The 23,465-nt window shown below is 41.4% G+C and overlaps 1 protein-coding gene across 2 annotated transcripts in view; it reads right to left on the bottom strand.

Annotated features, from left to right (window-relative positions):
* The window catches only part of SEC24A (SEC24 homolog A, COPII component), a 209,413-nt gene that overhangs the window by 10,660 nt on the left and 175,288 nt on the right, over nucleotides 1-23,465 (bottom strand). For both annotated transcript variants that reach the window (XM_077473942.1, XM_077473943.1), the window contains 4 exons: nucleotides 22,626-22,763; nucleotides 21,059-21,163; nucleotides 18,583-18,675; nucleotides 8,135-8,238 (listed from right to left, as the gene is read on the bottom strand). In XM_077473942.1, coding sequence (XP_077330068.1) covers nucleotides 8,135-8,238; nucleotides 18,583-18,675; nucleotides 21,059-21,163; nucleotides 22,626-22,763 — 440 coding nt within the window. The remainder of the gene's footprint in view (nucleotides 1-8,134; nucleotides 8,239-18,582; nucleotides 18,676-21,058; nucleotides 21,164-22,625; nucleotides 22,764-23,465) is intronic.

Raw genomic sequence — 23,465 nt, 5'->3', positions numbered from 1 at the left:
TCCGTAGTCATGCATCACTGTCCCAAACTTATCTTTTTTGGCGCACAGGTTTTATTTTGGTAGTTTAACAAAAAAATAAAAAAGTGGTGAAAAAAAAATAAAATAAAAATTTCCTTAGGTTTCTGTTATAAACATTTTCTAAATAAGTAATTTTTCTTCTTCACATAGGTGTGCTGATGAGGCTGCACTAATGGGCACCAAGAAGACAGCACTAATCAGAGTACCGATAATTAGTCCACCGATTAGGATGGTAGATGTCCTGTGTGAGGAGAGAACTGCCGATAACCGGCAAATCTTGTTTACACCGATTAGCTGTGATTGGCTCTTTACCCCCACCTGATCAGCTGCATCCGAAGGACAGCCATTGCGTGGGCGGGAAGTGGTTAAAGGTGACACTGCTCCACAAGATTCAGTAGCTTGGCAATCCTATTAAGATTAGGCCAAATTGCACCCAAGCACAATGGCCAGATTTATACAATATATAGCGGATAAAGATACTTTTTTTTTTTTGCCACAACGGTGAACGCATTCGGGAAACTCAAATCAACTCTATCGTTCATCGTAGTCTCAATTAGTTTCGACATCATTTTAGCATTTATCTCTCAAACATATGCAGGTTTTTTTTGTTTTGTTTTTTAATAAGTTATGCCCGTTGGGCTCAAAATAAATCTACTCGCAGTATACATGTCTTTACAAAATATTATCCCACCCTAAGTCTCTCCTCTTGTCAAATGTCCTGCCCATTCCGCCCAAAATCATGCTATAATACTTCAGCCATCCTTTCAGCATATCTTGAGGTTTATTTTTACCAATCTTTCTATCTCTTTACAAATCCCGTTTCTCCTAATTCTCCACTATACTTTAAATACTCCAGGTTGTAAATTTTGTTAATTTTACTAAACCAACTTTTCAAAGAGGGAATCTCTGGGTTTTTCCCACTGGCGGGGAATTAAACTCTTTACTGCGTTTAGTAAACATGGTGTCATTGATTGCCTATATTGTTTAATAGGCAAAGTGGTCCCATGAAGCAGGCATACCCTTGGATCTTCTGGGATTTTTAGACCCGTAATTTCTTCGATTATTAACAAAACCATCTTCCAGAATACTTTAATTTTAGGGCATGAGCACCAAATGTGGATCATAGAACCTATTTATGAACATCCCCTCCAGCATAAATTGGAGAGCCCTCTTTGAAATTGATGTATTCTATCTGGGGTTATGTACCACCGGGCCATACACTTGTAGTTCATTTCCAATAAACTACAGTCCGGGGAAATTGGATGCGGCATCTTTAATATTTTTTTAGAATCTCTGCCTTTGTACTTCTTGTCCCAATCTCTTCATCCCATTTTTTTATGTATGCGGGGGGTTCCGATATTTTTAAACCAATGAATATTTTATATATCTACGCAATCCCTCTCCTTCCTTCAGTTGCCACACACAACTGCTCTAATGGGAGCAAGCTATCTGCTGACCTAATCAGATATGGGAGGGATTCCCCAAAATGTTTCAGCTGGGCATACCTCCACCAATTTATATCTAACACCTCTTTTTTTCATCTTTAGTTCCTGAAATGCACACATTTTACCTTTATCAATAATATCTTTTACTTGTGCCTCCTTATCTCTAACCCACCCTCCATATATCCTGTCTTTCCCCAATGCAAAATAATTGGTGTCACATAATGGTATTAATGGGGAATTGTGATCCCATTTATTTTGTGAACCCTATCCCATATTACCATTGCGGTCCATGTGATCGTGTGCGTGTGCGCGTGTGTGTGTGCGTGCATCTAAATCTCTTAAATGTGACGGGATCCATATCACTTTACCTAAACATTGCTAATCCCTTTTTCTAACTTAACCCAACTTTTTTCTTTATTGTCCTTTACCCATTCCACCACTTGTGCCATTGGAATTGAATGTTCATAGGTTTTAATATCCAGAACCCCCAGACCCCCTTGAGTCTCATCTCTGGAGAGTATTCCCAAGCTTATTCGTGGCTTTTTATACCTCCAAATAAACCTGCGAAATAGCAGATTTCGTTTATTAAAATATGATTCAGGGGATCGGGATTGGTAACATTTTTATTTTAGATAATATTTTAGGGAGTATCATCATCTTTAGGCAGTTTATCCTGTTAATGGAACAAAATTTTGTTGATCTAACATATCATGTGTAAGTGTTATTTTAACTCCAAGGTACTTAATTTCCTTGTCCCTCTAGATGAAAGGAACTTCTGTTTAAGCATTTGAACCTCCCGTGGAGCAACATTTATATTTAAAATTTCAGATTTTGAGGGGTCCAACTTGAAATTTCAGACTTCGACATACATTTTTAAGGTGTTCAATAGGTTCGGGAGGGTTGTCCTGGGACTAGTAATAAAACAAAGTCGGCATATGCGGATATTTTATGAACTTCATTATCGATCTGTAATCCCTTAATATCGGGATTCGATCTTATCCTCGCCAACAATGGTTCCATTGATAAAATAAAGGGTATAAGGGACAACCCTGCCGTGTCCCATTGAACATCTCAAAGGGCAGCGATAGAGACATTTTAACCCTCGCTGTGGGTTGTTTATATAGGGCATTTATCCGGCCTAACATCTTGGGGCCAACTCCAAATACCTCCAGAGAGTTTTGCATGAATCCCCAATCTACTCTGTCAAATGCTTTCTGGGTGTCTATAGACAGTAGCAGCGTTGGGGATCCACAAAAAAGGTTCCAATGCCATTATTCCTACTCTCCCTGCCAGGGATGAATCCCACTTGGTCTGTATGCACCAAGTCGCTCATTACCGTCTTCATTCGATTGGCTAGAATCTTTGCGTATAATTTTACGTCAGCATTCAATAAGGAGATGGGCAGGTAGCTAGAACACAAAGAGGGATCTTTTCCTTCCTTGGGAATAATAGTATCCTCGAGCGCTTCTCGTCGTAACTCCCAGTCTGCTCCTATCCCATTCATACAAGATACCATTTTAGGCACCAAAATATCACTAACTTTTTTTGTAACAGGCAATCGTGAACCCATCTGGACCTGGGCTTTTCTTAGATGCAAATTCTTTTAACATTCTAGATGTTTCTAGTTCTGTTATCGGGTCCTCCAGGGGGCCAACTTTATCTGGGTGTATTTTGTTAGGCCACATCCCTCTAGGAAAACTCTGATGTTATCTAATCTATTTTTAGCAATGTCTGGGGAATCCTTTTGGTTTATTGAATATAACTTCCTATAGTATTCTTGGAAGGCCCGGGCAATCTCTGGGGTAGAGAAAACCTCTCCCCCTTTCCCTGTTTGTATACTCTCAATAAAATTGGCATTATTTTTCTTTTTTAGCTAGATATTTACTCGACATATCCCCCCACTGGCACCTCTCTTTCTTAAATAGTAATCGTAAATAGCTCCATTTTCTTGTTCAATTACTTCTTTTAAACACTCTTTCTTAATAGTTATTTCCTGTTCTACCCTTTTCTCCCCACAGTTTATATATCTCTGCTCAAGAGCATAGATTTCTTTGTATAACCCTTCCCTGTTCTGCGCGTTTGCCTTTTTCCTCGCAATTTCGATTGAGATCAGGATCTCCCTGATGTAAGCCTTGTATGCCTCCCATACCGTAGCTTCCGTGTGGTGCTGCCACTATTTGTTGAAAAATACCATTCCAAGTCTATTTATCTTTTCTACAACCTCAGTATCTTGCAAGAGTACTTCATTCAGTCTCCACCTATTAGCCCCCTTTCGTTCCCCTTCTATCACTAGTTTTGATACTGGGGCATGGTCTAAGACGACTCCGGTCTTAATATTTGAACTCACCGCGTTTAGCATCCCATGTTCAACTAAGAAGTCAATCCTCGAGAACGTCCCACGCACAGCGGAATGGAATGAGTAGTCCCGTAGTTTTGCATGTTGTGTCCTCCACACATCCATTAATTGATATTGGTGCAGTTTCTTTAATAATTTCCGCTATTCCTTCTCCATCCGCTGTATCTGGGACGTGCTAAATACCCCAGGGTCCATACTGAAATTAAAATCTCCAGCCAACAACACCCAGCCGCTTTTAAACTACATAAACTTATCCACCACTCCCAGGAAAAACCCTATCGATTTCTATTGGGTCCATAGATATTTGCTATTGAATACTTTAATTTATTCTGCCCCTTAGGAACAAGTAGCGCCCTTCTGGGTCTGCCCTTATTTCCTAAGGTACAAACATAACTCTCGCAAATCCTATGGCAACTCCCCTAGCCCATTTGGTTGGGGAGTCCCCGTAGAACCAAGTTGGGTAATCCCTGGACCAGATCTTCAAGCTAGATGCCTGCGCAATATGGGTTTCCTGGAGGAAAACTATATATGCGTTTAAATGTTTCATTTCTCTTAAAATGTTAGCTCTTTTGATTTGGTATTAAGTCCCCGAACATTTTACGACACTACTTTTAGTGTGGCCATCTAAAATAAAGCCTTCCACTGACCCTTCCTGCCCTTGTCATTCAAAACTCCCCCAGATGTGTTCCGCTGACCTTGGTTCCCACCCTTTCCAATAACCCGTACCGCAGACCGATGGCATACCACTTCCTGGCCTTGGTGGAATCGGACCTCAATTGCCCCTTTCCCTGAATAATGGAGAGACTTCCCCCCCCCCCAATTTCCCACCACCACCCAGGTCCATACCCAAAAGGGGGAATTGCCTTACCAAAAGGTTCTGGGATGCATGGTCACCCTAGACCTTCCTATTCACTGGATCCCACATCTCTGAGTTTGAGCTCTGACTATGGTGCCCTCAGCAGGCTTCTGCTTCCCCCGTTGGTGTGCCCCTACCCGTCCCACCGCACCTCCAATGGCGTTCCCCCTTCCCACCTTTTGCCCCCCCCCCATTCTTCTAACCAGAACCGCCCCCTTCCCCTCAGCTTTAAACATTTCTTCTTGGGGATTTTCTTCCTCCTGTCAGCGAAATGCCATTGTTGTTGGGGGGAACCATTTGATGATTTCTCTTGTACTTCACACCAGCCCAGAATATCTACTGACACTATGTCCAGTTTGTTGCAGAAAACCTCCATATCCTCTGGGAAACAGTGTTGCCGATCGCCCCTCTTTCTTACCAATAAGACAGACGGGAAAGCCCCAATAATACTGTATGTTTTCTTTTAGTACTTTTAAGAGGGGTTTCAGCATTTTTTTTCTCCCGAGTGTGACTGGTGCTAAATCAGAGAAAATCTGTAGGGGAAACTCCTCATACTTAGCGGATGTTGTTTTTAGATTCGTCCAAATCTAATCTTTACCACTATATTTGTGAAATCTTCCAGTCACATCTCTAGGTGTTTCAGTTGACATTTCTGCTGATTTTCTAATCCTATGTATTCTCTCCCATTTAATTTTTGTTGGTTCCACATTCCCCAATAATGGGCCAAAGATTTTATCCACTTTCTCCTCATATCTGGCAACCCTCTAATCCTTAAATTTTTCCTCCTACTGCGATTTACCTGATCTTCCAGTTTATACTGAAGGAACATTTGCTCTCTCTGCATCTCCTTCTTTAAACTCTGACATGGCCAGTGACAGATTGCAAATTTTACCTCTACATCCTCCACTCTTAAGAATGTTGTGCATGTCCTCGTGCATAGTCACTAGTTTCCCCTGTATGGATTCTTCCAACCTGGCAAACATCTCAGCCATCTCATCTTTTGTTGGTAAATGCTTATCCGATCTTATTTCAGGACCACAATCCTCGTCCATCAACTCTGTATTGTGGTGGAGTATTAGTGCCTACTTGGGATCTTCTCTCCCCTCCTGAAGTTTTACTTTTAGCCCCCATTTGCTTGCTTGGAATGTCTTTGCCAGCTTCCGCTGTCATATTTCTCAATTGTACCCAGGCTAGAAGTTACCTTGGGGGGTTTGCTCCAGCTCCCTTCGCCGGCTTCCCCCTCATCTTTTGGGATTTAAATTCCCTCTCTTTCCTTGACCTTAGGAGAATGGTTTAATGGTTTATTTACTCCTAAGTCTTCTCTCTTTTACTCGTTGTGGACAGCACAAGGGCAGAGAATTTTCATATCATGTACGACCCCTTTAATATAACAATCAGGTTTGCTGAAGGGGGCATACGGGCGACGGAATGGGTCACGAACAAATTACAGGCGCACTACTATTATATTCTACCCTTATATCACAAAACCCCAATAGGCCCTGAAGCCCCAAATCACCGTATCTCATGCCTTCTGACTGCTTTTAGGGGTTAAAAAAAAAAAATAATAAAAAAAAGGCTCATCTTAACATCGATATTCCCCTTTTGTCCCAGTAGGTCGAGGAAAAAAAAAAAAAAAGTCATACACAATGCGAGAGACAATTTTATCCGCAACCGTGCTTTAATCTTCCTTCAATTATATAGCCCTATATGCTCAGCAGCTGATGTAAAAAAAAAAAAAAAAAAACATATGGACGCCAATGCAAGATAATGTAATGCAATGTAAGATATGAAACCTTTTTTTCACCTCCAACACCTGTGTAATTAGTCTTTCATTTCCTTCTCAACTTACGCAACTTGCACCATAGTGTCCCCAGTAATGTCCAAACAGACTGCTAGATTGAGCACAGATTCATCTTACGAGCACTACACACTCTTCAATGTAGCGTGTAGTGTGTCTTCCCAATATGACCACACAGTTCAGAATATTCCTAATATGACCACAGTTCAGCGTACTCACCCCGTCCTTAGCGAGAAAACCGACATTTACTCAGCTGTAGATGGGGGAGCCCAAAGGGGGAGGGGAGGAGTCCTCTGTCGCCTCGGGGATTCCAGGGCTCTGTTTCCAGGAATCTCGGTGGCTCCACCCCTCCCGCTGGGTCGCTCGCTCGCAGACCCTCCTCCTCTGACATACCACGGCTGTATCACCGCAGCTGTAAGCCGGTCAAAGGGGAGGAGAAGTGCTGCCCCGTAGTCACCGCCGGGTTCTCAGCCAATCCACTCAGCCACCCCGCTCTGCCACTCAACCACCGGGGACCTCCACAGAGTGCTGCGCTGACCCGACATGCAGATTGTGATCAGAATAGTCAGAATGTCAGCGATTCTGCTGCAATCCGGAAACGCCCAGGTGTCAACGGAGCCTTAGAGAAGGTGTTTAGGCCAAGGCCTCAGCTCTTAGGAATGGCATTTACTTTTAATTATAACAACTGACAGCTGTACTTTCAGGGTGTGCTAAAACTGAACACAAATAGTCTAGAAATACATTTATTCATGCATTATAAATGCCAGGAGCTGAAGCAAGCATACCAATTAGTATCTACCCAATTTTATCAATCCAGTATATCTTTTTGTGAACTGTTGCAAGCCCTAATGAAGAGGTATCCTTTTAGCCCTGAAATGTTTTGGCTTTTTATGATACAAGAGTTTGAATAAAACTAAATATGGACTTGATGATATGTTCTGCCTTTGGTGATTTTCTCCATGCATACTCCTTCCCTACTCAAGCAATATGAGGAACTTCGACCACCACTCCTGGAAGAGTTGACTATATGTAATCATTTCCTCTACACTTCTAAAGACCTGTATACCACACCTTCATCCACTTCCTGAGCTTATTTACATGGCTGTATAGATATGGACATTGCTATATTTTGACATCAAAGGATGGAAGGTCTTGTCAATTTAAAGTGCTCTATTGCAACAGTTTATATTAAACTAAATTTATTAACACAAGTTAATTTTAACATTTCAATTTATGAGCTAATAAACTGGGAGGTTTTTGTATTTGGCTCATGGTCTTTAAAGAAACACTCCTGCAATTACCTTTTAGCTTGCTTCCTTGCATTTGTAATGTATAAAATACTTCAACGTTTCACATTTTTAACAATTCTCAAATAAAGCACCCAAGATTATCTCTCCCAATAAACAGCCTAATAAAAACACTACAATCTTTCTTTGGGTATTCGGTAGATACAGCCGTTTGGACCAAGGAAATAATTTTTAGCAGAGAGAACAAATGAACTCAAAGTGCAATGTTTATCATATGATGTGTAACTTAAAATGCATGAACACTACCAAGAATTATTTTTACCGGTATTGGCCATATTATGCAGAATGCAATGAGTAAGTTCAAGAAGAATAAATTAAAAGAAAAGACTGCAGTAGAATGTTGGCACAACTTACCGGATTACGTGTAATGTTGGGAAGAAAGGTCTTTGCTCTTTTAGGCTAGAGATAAAAGCTATCAGTCTGATGGATTCAGGTGTATTAAGTTCAGGCAGCTGAGTCTATTGCAAAAGAATAGCAATAATAAAATGTATTAATTTATGAGCTTTAAAGTATTTCTAACACAATCCATTAAAACCATAATAGTCTTATAGTCAAAGGATTCATTTATTAACAGAATGCAAAAAAAAAACTATATTTAAAAGTGACTCGCAAACACAATTACTAATTAGATTTTTTTTAGCTCCTTTTAATTACTGAATGCAGTGGTTTAATCATCCTTTGTCAGTTACAGCACACTATTCATGAAAACAGCCTAAATAAAAACTCCAGTTCACTGAACAGGAAGCAAAGTACAGTGCATCTAGATAGAAAGTAGGCAAAAAGGTAAATCATTTCAGAAACGTTTTCACCTTTAATGTGACCTATAAACTGTTCAACGCAGTTGAACAAACTGAAATATTTTATGTGGAGGGAAGTAAAAATAAAACTAAAATAATATGGTTGCATAAGTATGCACACCCTTAACCACTTCACGCCCAGCCTATAGCAGAATGACAGCCAAGCGGTGGTTCAGTTATCCTGACTCTGCGTCATATGACATCCAACAGGATAGATAACATACCGGTACGCAGAGAGGCAATCGGAGGGGCTGTATGTCAGTCTGACACACTGCATCTCCAATCGTGGAATAGAGCCTCTGGCGGAAGCTCCTTACCACGTGATCAGCTGTGACTAAATCACAGCTAAACATCGCATTAACCAGGAAGTGCGGGTAAACTACATTCTTAGGCTCTCTGTCGGCAAGAACCAATCAGCGTCTCTCCCTGTCAGAGGGGGGTCTGTGCTGATAATCAGCACAGCCCCATCAGATGTGCCACCACAGCTGCCAAAAAGGTGCCCATCAGCTGCCAGTCAGTGCCCCATCAGAAGCGGCTGTAGGTGCCCATATCAGTGCCCACCACAGTGCCCTACAGTTTGGGTGCAGTGTTACATGACTGTGCAATTGTCATTCAAAGTACAACAATGAAAGCTGAAAATTGTCCTGGGCAGGAAGGGGGTGAAAGTGCCCGGTATTGAAGTGGTTAAACTAATACTTTGTTGAAGCAACTTTTGATTTTAATAAAGCACTCTTTTTGGGTACGAGTCTATCAGCATGGCACATCTTGACTTGGCAATATTTGCCCACTGAGGAAACTTCAGAGTCAATGTGTACTTCCACAGGGCGACACTGTGGGTACACAGGTAGCAGTGTGCCAACTTCCTTATAAAATGGGTATAAGAAGATTAAAAACTAAATGGACTTGAAGAATGGAGGCACACAAGTAGACTGTCTAAAAATTATAGGGTTGGTTTACTAAATACAAAATTCATATGGTAAGAATAAGGCCAAATAGGTATATATAAAATTCCATGAGGTTAATCTTTTATACCCGCCACATAACCGTTAACACCACTTCATACAAAATCGAAATTAACTTAGTAGTATTCCTGTTAAAGTTATAAATAGACAGGCTTGTGGGTCAGGATGTGAATCCGGGTATACATGTTCTTTTAATTGATCGACATATTGCGTGTAAGGTACGCTTCTTCAGTAGCATATAAGAAATTCTTGCACTAATAAGACGCGGGACACGCAGTGTAATAAATTGCTGGTAAATGCTATTCTGCTGTCGTTTTGCCTCTGGACAGACCCAGACAACCTTGCTTACCAGCAATTACACTGCGTGTCCCGCGTCTTATTACTGCATGAATTTCTTATGCTCCTGAAGAAGTGTACCTCTACGTGCAACATGTCAAGCAATTAAAAGAACATGTATACCCGGATTCACAGCCTGACCCACAAGCCTGTATTTTACACCTTTAACAAGAATACTACTACGGAAATTTTCAATTTCCACTTGTCCGGTTATATCATTACTTTAACCTCCCTGGCGGTATGATTATTTTGGATTTTAGGTGCTGAAAGCGGTACAATTATTTTGCATGAAAATTTGACGTTTTATATTGTAGCCTGTAGTTCTTAGGAATCACTCATTTAAATCTGTCCAAACCAGAGTCTAGCAGACATCCCAGGTATGATAAAGTTTGAAAAATTAAATCATAAATTATAATATAATAAATAACTATAAATAATTATACCAAATAATAATAATATAACAATAATAAAACTTATTCAATAATGTATTCAAATCAAAAACACTGACATTTTCTCAGTTGCAGAATTGTCACTCATTACTTTTCAATATTTGATGACGGATCTCCCCACAAATCGCCATCTCTCAATTCTGCGAGTGATTCCAATTTATTATTGCCGTTTTCTAGCTGGTCTAAAATCATTTTTGATGTAAAGGGACAGTTCTGGTTGCTATGGACAATCTCCAGTTTCCAGGCATAAAGAACAGTTTTTATATTATAAAACTGCATGCAGGACACTGGACAGACCACTAGGGACAAAGGGGATGTGAAATTATTACGTACAGCAATGTAATCTGTAATATTACATTATACTGTAGGTAATGTGTGTGTTTCACTTTTTGAATTTGGCGCCGATCTCCGTCCGAGTGCGTCGCAACGCTCGCAGGGAACGGAGATTGGCTCTTTGATGAATTGAGCGGAGGACGAGCCGCTCGTACAGCGGGGGGAAAATCGCTGGATCCAAGGGAGAAGGTAAGTAAACCTCCTTCTGCATTCAGCGATGCGGTCCCGAGTCTGGCTCGGGGTTACCGCTTTTGGTATAAAACTTCCACCCCGAGCCAGACACGGAAATACCACCAGGGGGGTTAATGTATTGTATGAAGTGGTGTTAAAGGTTATGTGGCGGGTATAAGATGAAACTCTTGGAATTTTATATGTACCTATTTGGACTTATTGTTCTTACCATATGATTTTTTTATTTAATAAACCAACCCTATCATTTTTAGACATTCTACTTGTGTGCTTCTAAAGTCCATTCTTTAGTTTTTAGTCTTCATAGAAATATTTGCCCACTCTTCTTTGCAAAAACACTCCAAAACTGTCAGATTTCAAGGACATCTCCTGTGCACAGCCTCTTCAGATCACCCCACAAATTTTCAATGGGATTCAGATCTGGGCTCTGGTTGGGCCATTCCAAAACTTTAAAGTGCAAAAAAAATGCAGCGCTAATAAATTATAAATAATATCAAAAGATTCTCAAAAGAGAAAACTAAGGCAATTGTCTCACAGCAATTCCTATGAATGGATTATAATCAAATTATGAAAGTAATGGTGAAAAAAAAACGTAATGACATCAGCATCACAGGCTCCACCGCCTGGGTGGGGGTCTGTGACGCTGATGTCACTGCATTCGTAGGAGACTGATGGACAGCAAACTATCAGCGGGAAGCATGTGGAGACACCGCAATCTCCATCTTTGAATTGTAATATCACAACGCTCAAGTTTGATCCTTTTGTGCATTTTTTATCGCTTGAATAAATATACTGTTTGAACGATTACACTATGGGGGCAATTTTTGCTTTTGTCTTTCAAGTGGTACGTTTGTAGTGGCAATCAAGGGATCTGCTAGAGAAGGCGGTATAGGTGTACCTGAAAACTTCCCCGTGCTTGGTGAGACCACTGTACTGTGGTCATTTGGAGTCAGTAAGTGGTATCATCACTTGTGGTGTGTCACTACCAGTGTTGGTCATCTTACTTTAAAAAAAGTTATTAGTTAAGTTACAAATTACTTCTCCCAAAAAGTAATTGTGTTAGTAACTCTGTTACTACATTGGAAAAGTAACATAGTCTATAGACGGGACTAGCGTAGGAAGTGAATGTCGATGCCTCCATCAGCGAGATTGACACCTTGCTAGCCCGTTGCCTGGTATGGATTTAAAGGGGAACCCGTAAACCGAAAAAACAGCGTGGGGGTCCCTCCAAAGCCCATAGCAGACCCTTATCCGAGCACGCAGCCCGGCTGGTCAGGATTTGTTGATGAGTACAAGGGCCTTTTTATGACAACCCTGGCTGTTGGTTGTCAGCTCTGCGGGCGGGGGGGGGGGCTTATCAGAATCCGGGAGCGCCCTTTAATAAGGGGGCCCCCCCCAGAGTCCGGCCCCCTACCCTATGTGGATGAGTATAGGGTATGTTGTACCCCTACCCATTCACCTGGGGAAAAAAAGTGTTAATAAAAAAAACACAACACAAGTTTTTAAAGTACTTTATTAACCACTTCCCGACCAGCGCACGACGATGTACGTCGACAGAATGGCACGGGCAGGCATATTGGCGTACAGGTACGTCCAATATTCAATGCCGCCCTGCCATCGGGAGCGCGCCGCCGGCGGCACGCTCCCGAGCTGGTGGGGACCCCCATGAGTCCGGTCGCGGGACCCGCGGACTCGATCGCCACGGGCATCCCCGCGATCGTCTCACGGAGCGGCCGAATGGAGGAAATGCCAAGTAAACAGCATTTCTCCATTCTGCCTAGCAACTAGTGACGCTGATCTCTGCTCCATGTGATTGGAGCAGAGATCAGTGTTCACTAAATGAAAGCCCAACCCCCCCACAGTTAGTAACACACCCCTAGGAACCCTTAACCCCTACACTGCCACCCACTGGTTAACCCCTTCACTGCCAGTGTCATTTACACAGGAATCACTGCATTTATATAGCAGTGATTACTGTATAAATGACAATGGTCCCAAAAATGTGTCAAAAATGTCCGATGGGTCCCCCACAATGTCGCAGTCACAATAAAAATCGCTGATCGCCGCCATTACTAGTAAAAAAAAAAAAAAAAAATTGTTAATAAAAATGCTATAAAACTATCCCTATTTTGTAAACGCTTTAACTTTTGCGCAAACCAATCAATCGCTTATTGCGATTTTTTTTACCAAAAATATGTAGAAGAATATGTATCGGCCTAAACTGAGGGGAAAAAAATGTTTTTTTATATATTTTTGGGGGATATTTATTATAACAAAAAGTAAAAAATAATGCGTTTTTTTCAAAATTGTCGCTCTATTTTTGTTTATAGCGCAAAAAATAAAAACCGCAGAGGTGATCAAATACCACCAAAAGAAAGCTCTATTTGTGGGGAAAAAAGGACGTCAATTTTGTTTGGGAGCCACGTCGCACGACCGCGCAATTGTCAGTTAAAGCGACGCAGTGCCGAATTGCAAAAAGTGGTCTGGTCTTTGACCAGCAAATTGGTCCGGTCTGAAAGTCGTTAAACAGTTCCGGGGGTCTTCTCGTCGGGCTCCTCCGCTATCTTCTGCTCTTTTACTAACGGAGGACCCCGGCTTTCTCCTTAGTCACCACTGCCTTCCGGGGATATTCTTCAGACTTCAGGGGTCTTGTCCCGCTCTTCGCTTCTTCTGCCGGGCCTCCGCTATCTTCTTACTGCTCTTTTACTAGAGTTGGCCTGGTCCGGCAGAAGAAGCAAAGAGCGGGAGATGACCCCCCCAAGTTGGAAGAAGACCCCCGGATGGCGGCGGCGATGAAGGAGAAAGCCAGGCTCCTCCGCTAGTAAAAGAGCTAGCGGTAAAAGAGCAGAGGATATCAGAGGAGCCCGGCGAGAAGACCCCCGGAGCTGTCTAATAAAGTACTTTAAAAACCTGTGTTTTTTTTTTTATTAACACTTTTTTCCCCAGGTGAATGGGTACCCCATACTCTCACACATAGGGTAGGGGGCCAAAATCCTCTTACTAAGGGGGCTCCCAGATTGATAAGGACCCCGCCCACAGACCCCAAAACCAACACCCAGGGTTGTCGGAAAGAAGACCCTGTCCTCAACAAGGGGACACGGTGCTTTGGGGGGCCAAAACCTGGCCTGTTAGCGGGCCCCGAGGACAGGGTTGATGACCACTGACTTACATCACTGGTCACTACCCTGGATAGAGGATCTGGTTTTTATTCACCTTCAATCGGATTGTGGTTTTTGCACTTTATGTGGACTCTTGCTTCTTTTTCTTTTTTTTCTACTTTTGCACTTTAAATATTTTTCACGGAATTGGACTTTTATTTATATTCAATTAATATCTTTTAGGGGTTTCTTTTTATGTAGTTATGGTATTCTCGGTTTTTTATCACTTGAAATTGTCAATATGAATTTTTTGTGGTGTCTGCCTTAGTTTTACAAGAATTTTTTCACCATTACTTTCATAATTTGATTATAAATTGTAAATTTTTATATAATTAACCACTTCGCGCCGGGTGGTCGTCCAGGGACGCCCTCGAATTTCGGTGGTTATATTTGAATGATGCCTGAGGCCACAGACTTCATTCAGATATCAGCATTTTCAGCCGGCGATTCCCTGCACCATGAGAACGATCATAGCGGCTGTTCCACCGGTTGATCGTTCTTACGGGCGGCGGGAGGGGTCGCCCCCCCCTCCCACCGCCCCCCGGTGCTTCTACCGACTCACCGCTTCCATCAGTGAGTGGGTCACGGGATCCGCCGCCCCCCGGATGATACCATAGAGATTTCCAGCGGACCAGATGGTCCCCGGAGTCTCTGATCATTTGGAGGCTGGGCGTGATGTTATGACGTCACGCCCGGCCTCTACATTCAAAATAACGGTGCCACCTTGGCTTTTTATATTTTAGGCTTCCCAGCCTAGAGGTGAGATATGGGGTCTTATTGACCCCATATCTCACTGTAAATGTCAGATCGTGCCATATTCCTATTACAAGGGATGTTTACATTCCTTGTAATTGGAATAAAAGTAATCTATTATTATTTTTTTAAGTGTCAAACTAAAATAAAGTAAAATTAACAAAAAAAATAAAATAAAATAAAAACAAATTAAAAAATTAAAGTGCCCCTGCCCCCGTGAGCTCGTACGCAGAAGCGAACACATACGCAAGTCCCGCTCACATATGAAAACGGTGTGCAAACCACACGTGAGGTATCTCCGTGAACGTTAGAGCGAGAGCAATAATTCTAGCCCTACACCTCTTCTGTAACGCAAAACATGTAACCAGTAAAAAAGTTTAAAGCGTCGCCTATGGGGATTTTTAAATACCAAAGTTTGGCGCCATTCCACGAGCGCGTGCAATTTTGAAGCATGACATGCTGGGTATCTATTCACTCGGCGTATCTATATCTATCACATTATGCAAAAAAAATTGGGCTAACATTACTGTTTATTTTAATTTTTTTAAGCATGAAACTTTTTTTCTAAAAAAACGCGTTCGAAAAATTGCTGCGCAAATACCGTGCGAGATAAAAAGTTGCAACAACCGCCATTGTATTCTCTATGGTCTTTGCTAAAAAAAACATAATGTTTGGGGGTTCTGTGTAATTTTCTAGCAAAAAAAATATGAATTTTACATGTAGGAGAGAAATGTCAGAATTGGCCTGGATGCAAAGTGGTTAAATATCACTCGTTCATCCATTCATAGAAATGGATGCTGTGAGACAACTGCCTTAGTTTTCTCTTTTGAGAAACTTTTGGTATTTATCATTTATTAGCGCTGCACTTTTTTTGCACTAGTATTTCTGAGTCCTTGTATTAGACTTCATTGCTAGCTGTTTCTATTCACCTATTCCATAGCTAATATTCATTAGACTGTTTTAGCACAGCGTTTACTCTTTTTTTTTACCATTCCAAAACTTTACTCTTCTTCTGGTGAATCCATTCTTTTGTCGATTTGGATGCATGCTTTGGGTCGTAGTTATGAGGAAAGATGAAGGTCTTCTCAATGTTCAGTTTTCTAGCAGAAGCCTGAAGGTGTTGTGCCAATATTGACTGGCATTTGGAACGGTTCATAATTCCCTCTATCTTGACTAAGGCCCCTGTCCCACATGAAGAAAAACAGCCCCAAAGCATGATGCTGCCACCACCCCCATGTATCACTGTGGGTATGGTGTTCTTTTGGTGATGAGCAGTATTGTTTTTGCGCCAAACATATCTTTTGGAATTACGGCCAAAAGTTCAACCTTGGTTTCATCAGATCAAAACACATTTTCCCCACATGCTTTTGGGAGACTTCAGATGTGATTTTTGCAAAGTTTAGCCAGGCCTGAATATTCAGTCTCGACATTCTACCCCATAGCCCAGACATATAAAGAATACGGAAGATTGTGGTCACATGTACTACACAGCCAGTACTTGCCAAATATTCCTGCAATTTCTTTAATGTTGCTGTAGGCTTCTTGGCAGCCTCCCTGACCAGTTTTCGTCTCGTCTTTTTATCAATTTCGGGGGGAATGTCCAGTTCTTGATACTGTCACTGTTGTGCCATGGTATATCTAATGCCTTAGAAATTCTTTTGTACCCTTCTCCTGACTGATACCTTTTAACAATGAGATCCCTCTAACCTTTTGGAAGTTGTCTGCAGACCATGGATTTTGCTATAGGATGCAACTAAGAAAACGTCAGGAAAGATGTACTAGAACAGCTGAACTTTATTTGGGGTTAATTAAATGCACTTTACATTATGGCAGGCATGAACTGACTTCTATTTAACATGAGTTTGAGTGTAATTGATTTATTCTGAATACAGATACATCCCCAATTATAAAAGAGGGTGTGTACACTTATGCAACCACATTTTATTTTTACTCCCTCCCACTAAAATATTTCAGTTTGTTTTTCAATTGAGTTGTACAGTTTATAGGTCACATTAAAGGCGGAAAAGTTCTGAAATGATTTATCTCCGTCATTTTTTTACATCACAGAAACCTGACATTTTAACAGGGGTGTGTAAACTTTTTATATTCACTGTACAGAAGTATTCACAGCCTTTGCCATGACACTCAAAATTGAGCTCAGGTGCATTCTGTTTCCACCAATCCTTAAGATGTTTCTAGAACTTGATTTTAGTCCACCGGTGGTAATTTCAGTTGATTGGACATGATTTGCAAAGGCACACACCTGTCCTTATAAGGGTCTCACAGGTAACTGTGCATGTCAGAGCAAAAACCAAGCCATGAAGTCCAAGGAATTGTCTGTAGACCTCCGAGACAGGATTGTATCAAGGCACAGATCTAGGGAAGGGTATAGAAAATATCTGCAGCATTGAAGGTCCCAATGAGCACAGCGGCCTCCATCTGTAAATGGAAGAAGTTTGGAACCACCGGGACTCTTCCTAGAGTGCCGCTTGGCCAAACTGAGCGATCGGGGGAGAAGGGCCTCAATTAGGGAGGTGACCAAGAACCCGATGGTCACACTGACAGAGCTCCAGCGTTTCTCTGTGGAGAGAGGAGAACCTTCCAGAAGAACCATCATCGCTGCAGCACTCCACCAATTAGGATTGTATGATAGAGTGGCCAGAAAGAAGCCACTACTCAGTAAAAAGGCACATGACAGCCTGTCTGGAGTTTGCCAAAAGGCACCTGAAGGACTCTCTTTAATTTGAAAGATTAAACTTTGACCTGAAAGGCAAGCATCATGTGTGGTGGAAACCAGGCACCGCTCATCACCTGGCCAATACCCTCCCTACAGTGAAGCATAGTGGTGACAGCATCATGCTGTGGGGATGTTTTTCAGTGGCAGGAACTGTGAGACTAGTCAGGATCGAGGGAAAGATGAATGCAGCAATGTACAGAGACATCCTTGATGAAAGCCTGCTCCAGAGCACTCTGGACCTCAGACTGGGCGAAGGTTAATCTTCCAACAGGATAACGACCCTAAGCACACGGCCAAGATAACAAAGGAGTGGCTACAGGACTACTCTGTGAATGTCCATCCTTAAACCCGATTGAACATCTTTGAAAGATCTGAAAATAGCTGTGCACCGACGCTCCCCATCCAACCTGATGGAACTTGAGAGGTCCTGCAGGGAAAAATTGCCCAAAAATATGTGTGCCAAGCTTGTAGCATCATACTCAAAAAAGACTTGAGGCTGTAACTGGTGCCAAAGGTGCTTCAACAAAAGTATTCAGCAAAGGCTGTGAATACTTATATACATGGGATTTTTTCCCCCCCATTTTTTTTTATAAATTTGCAAAGATTTCAAACAAACTTACTTCTTTCATGTCATTATGGGGTATTGTTTGTAGAATTTTGAAGAAAATAATGAATTTAATAAATTTTGGAATAAGGTTGTAACATAACAAAATGTGGAAAAAGTAAAGCGCTGTGAATACTTTCTGGATGCACTAACTGCTAGACTGGGTCAGTAATACTCAGGGGGTGTGGGCAAATATGCAAAGGACAATTGTTCCAAAGGTACAGCTGTTCTTAAAGTTGTAAAATATATTGCTTTCCTTGGAGAAGGAGCTTCAGTAATAAATTATGGTTGGAGGTAGGAGATATGAGGCCAAATGGTTCATTCTTTATGCAAGCCACTACTTGCATATTAAAGCGCCTCTAATTTTTATGGCTCCTGGAGGCTCTTGAAAGGGATCTCAAGATGCACTGGCAATGATGCTGACCTTCCATTTAATTGGTTGAGTATAAAAGTGTACAAAAAAAAAAAGCCACAGTAAGTTTACCATGTCTTGAGTTAATGCTGAGTAATTTGGAACTCCAAGAACTTGAGTAAAGAAATTCTGTCCACTGTTGCGTCCCACCCACAGGAACATAATCTAACAAACAAAGAAGAATACATTAACAAAGACATGTTGCAGCCAAATGAACAATTGCCTGAAACAGTACCAACGTGAAAACTTATGACTATCACTATATTGAAAAATAAAGTTTTTCTACATCTGTAATAGGGCTGCAACTAACAATTTTTTTCATAACTGATTAGTTGGTTGATTATGGTTTAGATTAAATCGGATAAAAAAAAAAGTTTGGTGTATAACTCAGTTAATTTGTAAAAGTTATAAATATTCAAGAATACATTTTTTTTTAATGAAGTGGTAAATCTAAATAACCAGCTTTAGACTCGGTTCACACTGGGGCAACTTGTGAGGCGACTTAGCCGCCTGACAAGCCGCGCTCCATTCTGTACAATGGAACCGTTCTAATAGGAGCGACACAAGTCGCTCCGACTTAGAAAAAGGGGCAGTCGAGGCAGTCGCGCTGCCTCAGTGTGAACCGACTTTTGTGGTTCGAGAACAAAATATTTAATCTATTCTGAAAATAAGAGAAGAGAGTTATATACCATTAGAGGTTGAACCGGGTACATATCAGACTCAGATTAAAATTCTTATTTTTATTTAAAGAAAACATTTTTTGTAAAGGCCTAAAAACAGTAATTTGCAGATTTTCAGACCGGACTATTATGCATGACAGACTCCCTTGTCAATAATATACATACACACCCAGAAGAAGGATATACAGGGCATTTTAACTGGGAATCAGACATGAAGGGTGGACGAGAAATATACATTTTATATTTAAAATGATTATATCCATAAAAAAAAAAAAAAAGATCAGCCTTTAGTACTACTTCAATACAATGCTGGTACTGTAAACTTTTACTTTGAGGCCTCATACACACTGGACATTTTTACAGCAGCTGTTTTTGGCAGACATTTTTTTTCTACAGTCAATAAAACTTCCCATCATGTTATCCTATGTGTCCATGCGCACATAGGCTATTATCAGCAGTTTTTGGCTGGGGCGTATTTTGGCTTTAAAAAACCCCAAAACTGGTGGGTTCTGAGAGGAGTTTTTCAGCTGTAAAACACACCAACGTAAAAAACCTGCTGATAAACGCCGATAAATGCTCAAAACTGTGGCTCACCTGCGGTTTTTGATGAAATAAAAAAAAAAGAAGAAGCTAAAAACACGCTAAATGTGGAAAAACACTGAAAAGCGCAAATAAATGCTAAAAACCCTATTGCAAACGCTTATAAAAACGCCTGTAGCCTTGCAGTGAGTTTTTTCAAATGTTAATTTAATGCCCAGTGTGCATGAGGCCTAAATGTAATTGCAATGCCTTATATTACATCCAGTCAGCATCCAGCTTATCTGGGTTTAGATTCTGATCTTCCTTTAGGGTTTGTGTAAAGCGATTGAACGTTGGATTTTTTTTTTTTTTTTTTTAAACAAACTTGTTATACATACTTGCCCTGTGTAATGGTTTTGTACAGATCAGCCCTGATTCATGTATGGACAGTGTGCCGCACTGTATATACTGACCTGTATTAACGGTGTACTGAGCTGTATGTGTGTTGAACCGTGTTTCCTGATATGTAAACAAATACATTCTGTATGCAGGCTGACCAACTAATCAATGAAAATAGTCAACAAATATTTTTATAATCGATTATGCCGATTAGTTGTTTCAGCCCTAATGTGCAACAAGTTTGTAATATCTTTGGAACCATTAGACTCCTTTCACACTGAGGCATTTTATATGCGCTTTTGGGCTAAAAATAGTGCTTATAAAGTGCCTGAAAAATTTCTCCCCTGCAGTCTGTGTGAAAGCTTGAGTGCTTTCACACTGAGGCAATGCGCTGGCAGGACATTAAAAAACCTCCTGCAAGCTGGATCTTTGGAGCGGTGTATACACCGCTCCTAAAGTGCCTCTGCCCATTGAAATTAATGGGCAGCACCGCTGAACCACTGGCAAAGCACCGCTGCAGTGGAGCTTTGCGGGTTAGCCCCCGCTAGCGGCTGGAAACCCCCACAAAAAACGTCAAACATACCATAAAAATAGCAGCGCTTTACCACTGATGCCCCAGTGTGAAAGGGGCCTTAATAAATGAAGGATGTTCTTTAGATTCAAGGGAACAGGCAGCATATTTTAGTTATTTTAACACCCACTTACACACAAATTAGCCACAAAGTTGGAAGACATGGTTGTCTATAACACTGCTCCTCTTAGTAAACTTTCAGTTTACTAAGAGGAGCAGTGGAATTATGTGCAAGCACAGGGATAATATGCAAAGAAATTCACTTTCTGATGCAAGTTTTAGGCCATCAGGAACCAGGTCTACTACAAAACAAATTTACTGTAAAGTGAGACTGAAATTACAATTTCAGCTCCTAAAAGGTATTTTCTATGGTACATACCGTCCCTGCATCCAAAAGATAAGCTCCATCTCTATTCAGGTTTTCTACTGACAGCTGAAGAATTGGTGGCTGAGGTATTGTCTTGTCGTTGATGTTAAGCGCTCCCTGCAACACAATGCAAAATTATCAAAAGAAAGTAATAAAGTACATAGGTCATTAGAAAGTCTATAGAATTACATTTGAGTTTAAACAAGATGCAAAGATCCTGCACTGTCAATATCACAAATCAAGCAAGGGAATGCTTCACAGGAATACTAATTTAAAGTGTATGGAAAGAAATGGTTTTGAATAAAATGTGAATGAGTTAGAAACTATCAAATATTTTGTTGTTAATGTCCACGCTAGTCTGACACCGACATAAAAAAAGGGACAAGAAATCAAATATTTTTAAAGTGTTGCAGGAACAGGAGGCAAAAAGAAATCTTCTAAAGGGGCAACCTGCTCTGGTGACAGCTAAATGAGGATATGCCCTTGCTTTGAAGAGATCTCCTCTTACTTCCTACTCTGTTCTGGGAAAACCCCTGGCACAACAGAGGCAATAAAAGAAAAAAGCAAACCCTGACAGGGGTCATAACCATTCCCTTCTATATCCAAAATAAAAGAAAAAAAAGGAAAAAGGTTTGGGCTTTACATACACTTTTAGCCAACATGAATTGTCACAACAGCTTTCCTTCTACAATAAGAGCGGCTTGATGTAGGGACTTTAGAGTTTCAGATCTCTGTGGTATTTAAATGTTCCAGGCCTGAATCGTGGACTTCCAGGCCATGTACTTTGATAGGAAGTTATTTTTTTAAATGGTCAGTTTTAACTGAAAAGAATATTGAATGTTTGCCAGTTTATGAAACTGATCTTGTGTCAATGTTTTCATTACTTTTAATTTTAGGAATACTTAAAGCGGGAGTCCGCGTTTTTTTTTTTAAAAGCCAGCAGCTACAAATACTGCAGCTGCTGACTTTTAAAATAATGACACGTACCCACCCAGCGTGCCCGCGATGTCGGCACCCGAAGCCGATCTCTCGATCGTCACTCGGGTGCTGCCACCGCCATCTTGGGTATGGGAATCAGGAAGTGGAGCCTTGCGGCTTCATTTCCCGGTTCCCTACTGCGCATGCATGAGTCGCGCTGCGCAATAAGGATGGTCCCTGCTGTCTCTGGGATCCGTGTGTTTCCCAGTAGGCAGCGTGGGACCTTCGGAAAGGGGCGTAGATTCTGCGGAAAGGGGCGTACCTTCTGCAGAATCTACGCCGGAAGCGGGTGCAGATACCTGTACTGTACAGGTACCTGCACCCCCCTCCCCCCTGAAAGGTGGCAATTGTAGCGCCGGAGGGGGGGAGGGTTCCAATGAGCGGAAGCTCCACTTTAGGGTGGACCTCTGCTTTAATACAATGTGCTTCCATAACACTGTGGAGCACTTTGGGCTTTTCTAAGACAGCCCAGAAGTTGTCACTTGCAGACTTGCTCCAGTTGAGACAGCCTAGAAGATCAGCTAGTAGCATAAAGGTACTGTGTGAGGATATACTTCTACTTTGGGTACAATTTATTTTAACAAAAGCTTGTAAGGCACACCTCATCAGATAAATTATCCACTCTGTACAAGTTGGGATGGGTCATCAGCATAAAGTGAACAAGTGGCTGGCTCTTAATCTGACACATAGCATAAGTTCTCTCATCCAAGCTTGCATTTGTACCAGTCTGAAAGGCTTTCTGCAGATGGGAAACAAAAAAAACAAAAAGTAAAAACAAAAAAATATATGCAACATGATGAACAACTACAAAAATATGCTATATTATTGTTTTGGTTTCTACTTGCTAAAGCGGAGCTCCATCTAGAACAGGAGGTTCTGCTTTAAGGCTTCCTCCCCCCTCCCGTTTGTGAAATTGAGCTTTTCGGGAGAAGAGGGAAATGGGTGGCTGGTTTTGACAAGTAGTCACTTCCGTTCTGATCTCCTAATGCGATCGGAAGCGGAAGTTCTCCTTCCCCCTACCCTCCCAAAGTCTTCAAGGGACATGTCAGGTATCAGATGACTTCGGGACCAGTCAGAGCGCATCTAAGCATGCACAGTGGGCACCCAGCTGTAAAGCTCAAGCTGCCACAGCCGGTTGCTCATGGTGAAGATGCCGACAACAGCGAGGGAGGACAAAGGGCGAACATGACTGGAGTGAACATACCCACTGGATCGTGGGACAGGCGAGTGGCTGTTTATTAAAAGTCAGCAGCTACAGATTTTGTAGCTGCTGACCCTTTTCATTTTTTAATTCAGAGACTGGAGCTCCACTTAAAGCCAACACATGACTGTTGCACCGGCATTTCCCAAACCACATTCAGTTGAAAGATTCGAACTCCCAATGTCTGGGAAGTATCAAGCATATCCTTGACTTTACCCAATACAGGACTTCACATTATTA

This window comes from Lithobates pipiens, unplaced genomic scaffold (genome assembly GCF_037356315.1).
Source record: "Lithobates pipiens isolate NorthernLeopardFrog02 unplaced genomic scaffold, aLitPip1_a1.2 Scaffold_8, whole genome shotgun sequence".
NCBI classification, from domain to species: domain Eukaryota; kingdom Metazoa; phylum Chordata; class Amphibia; order Anura; family Ranidae; genus Lithobates; species Lithobates pipiens.
The sequence above is the reverse complement of the archived record's forward strand: the minus strand, read 5'-3'. Positions and strand labels throughout refer to the sequence as shown.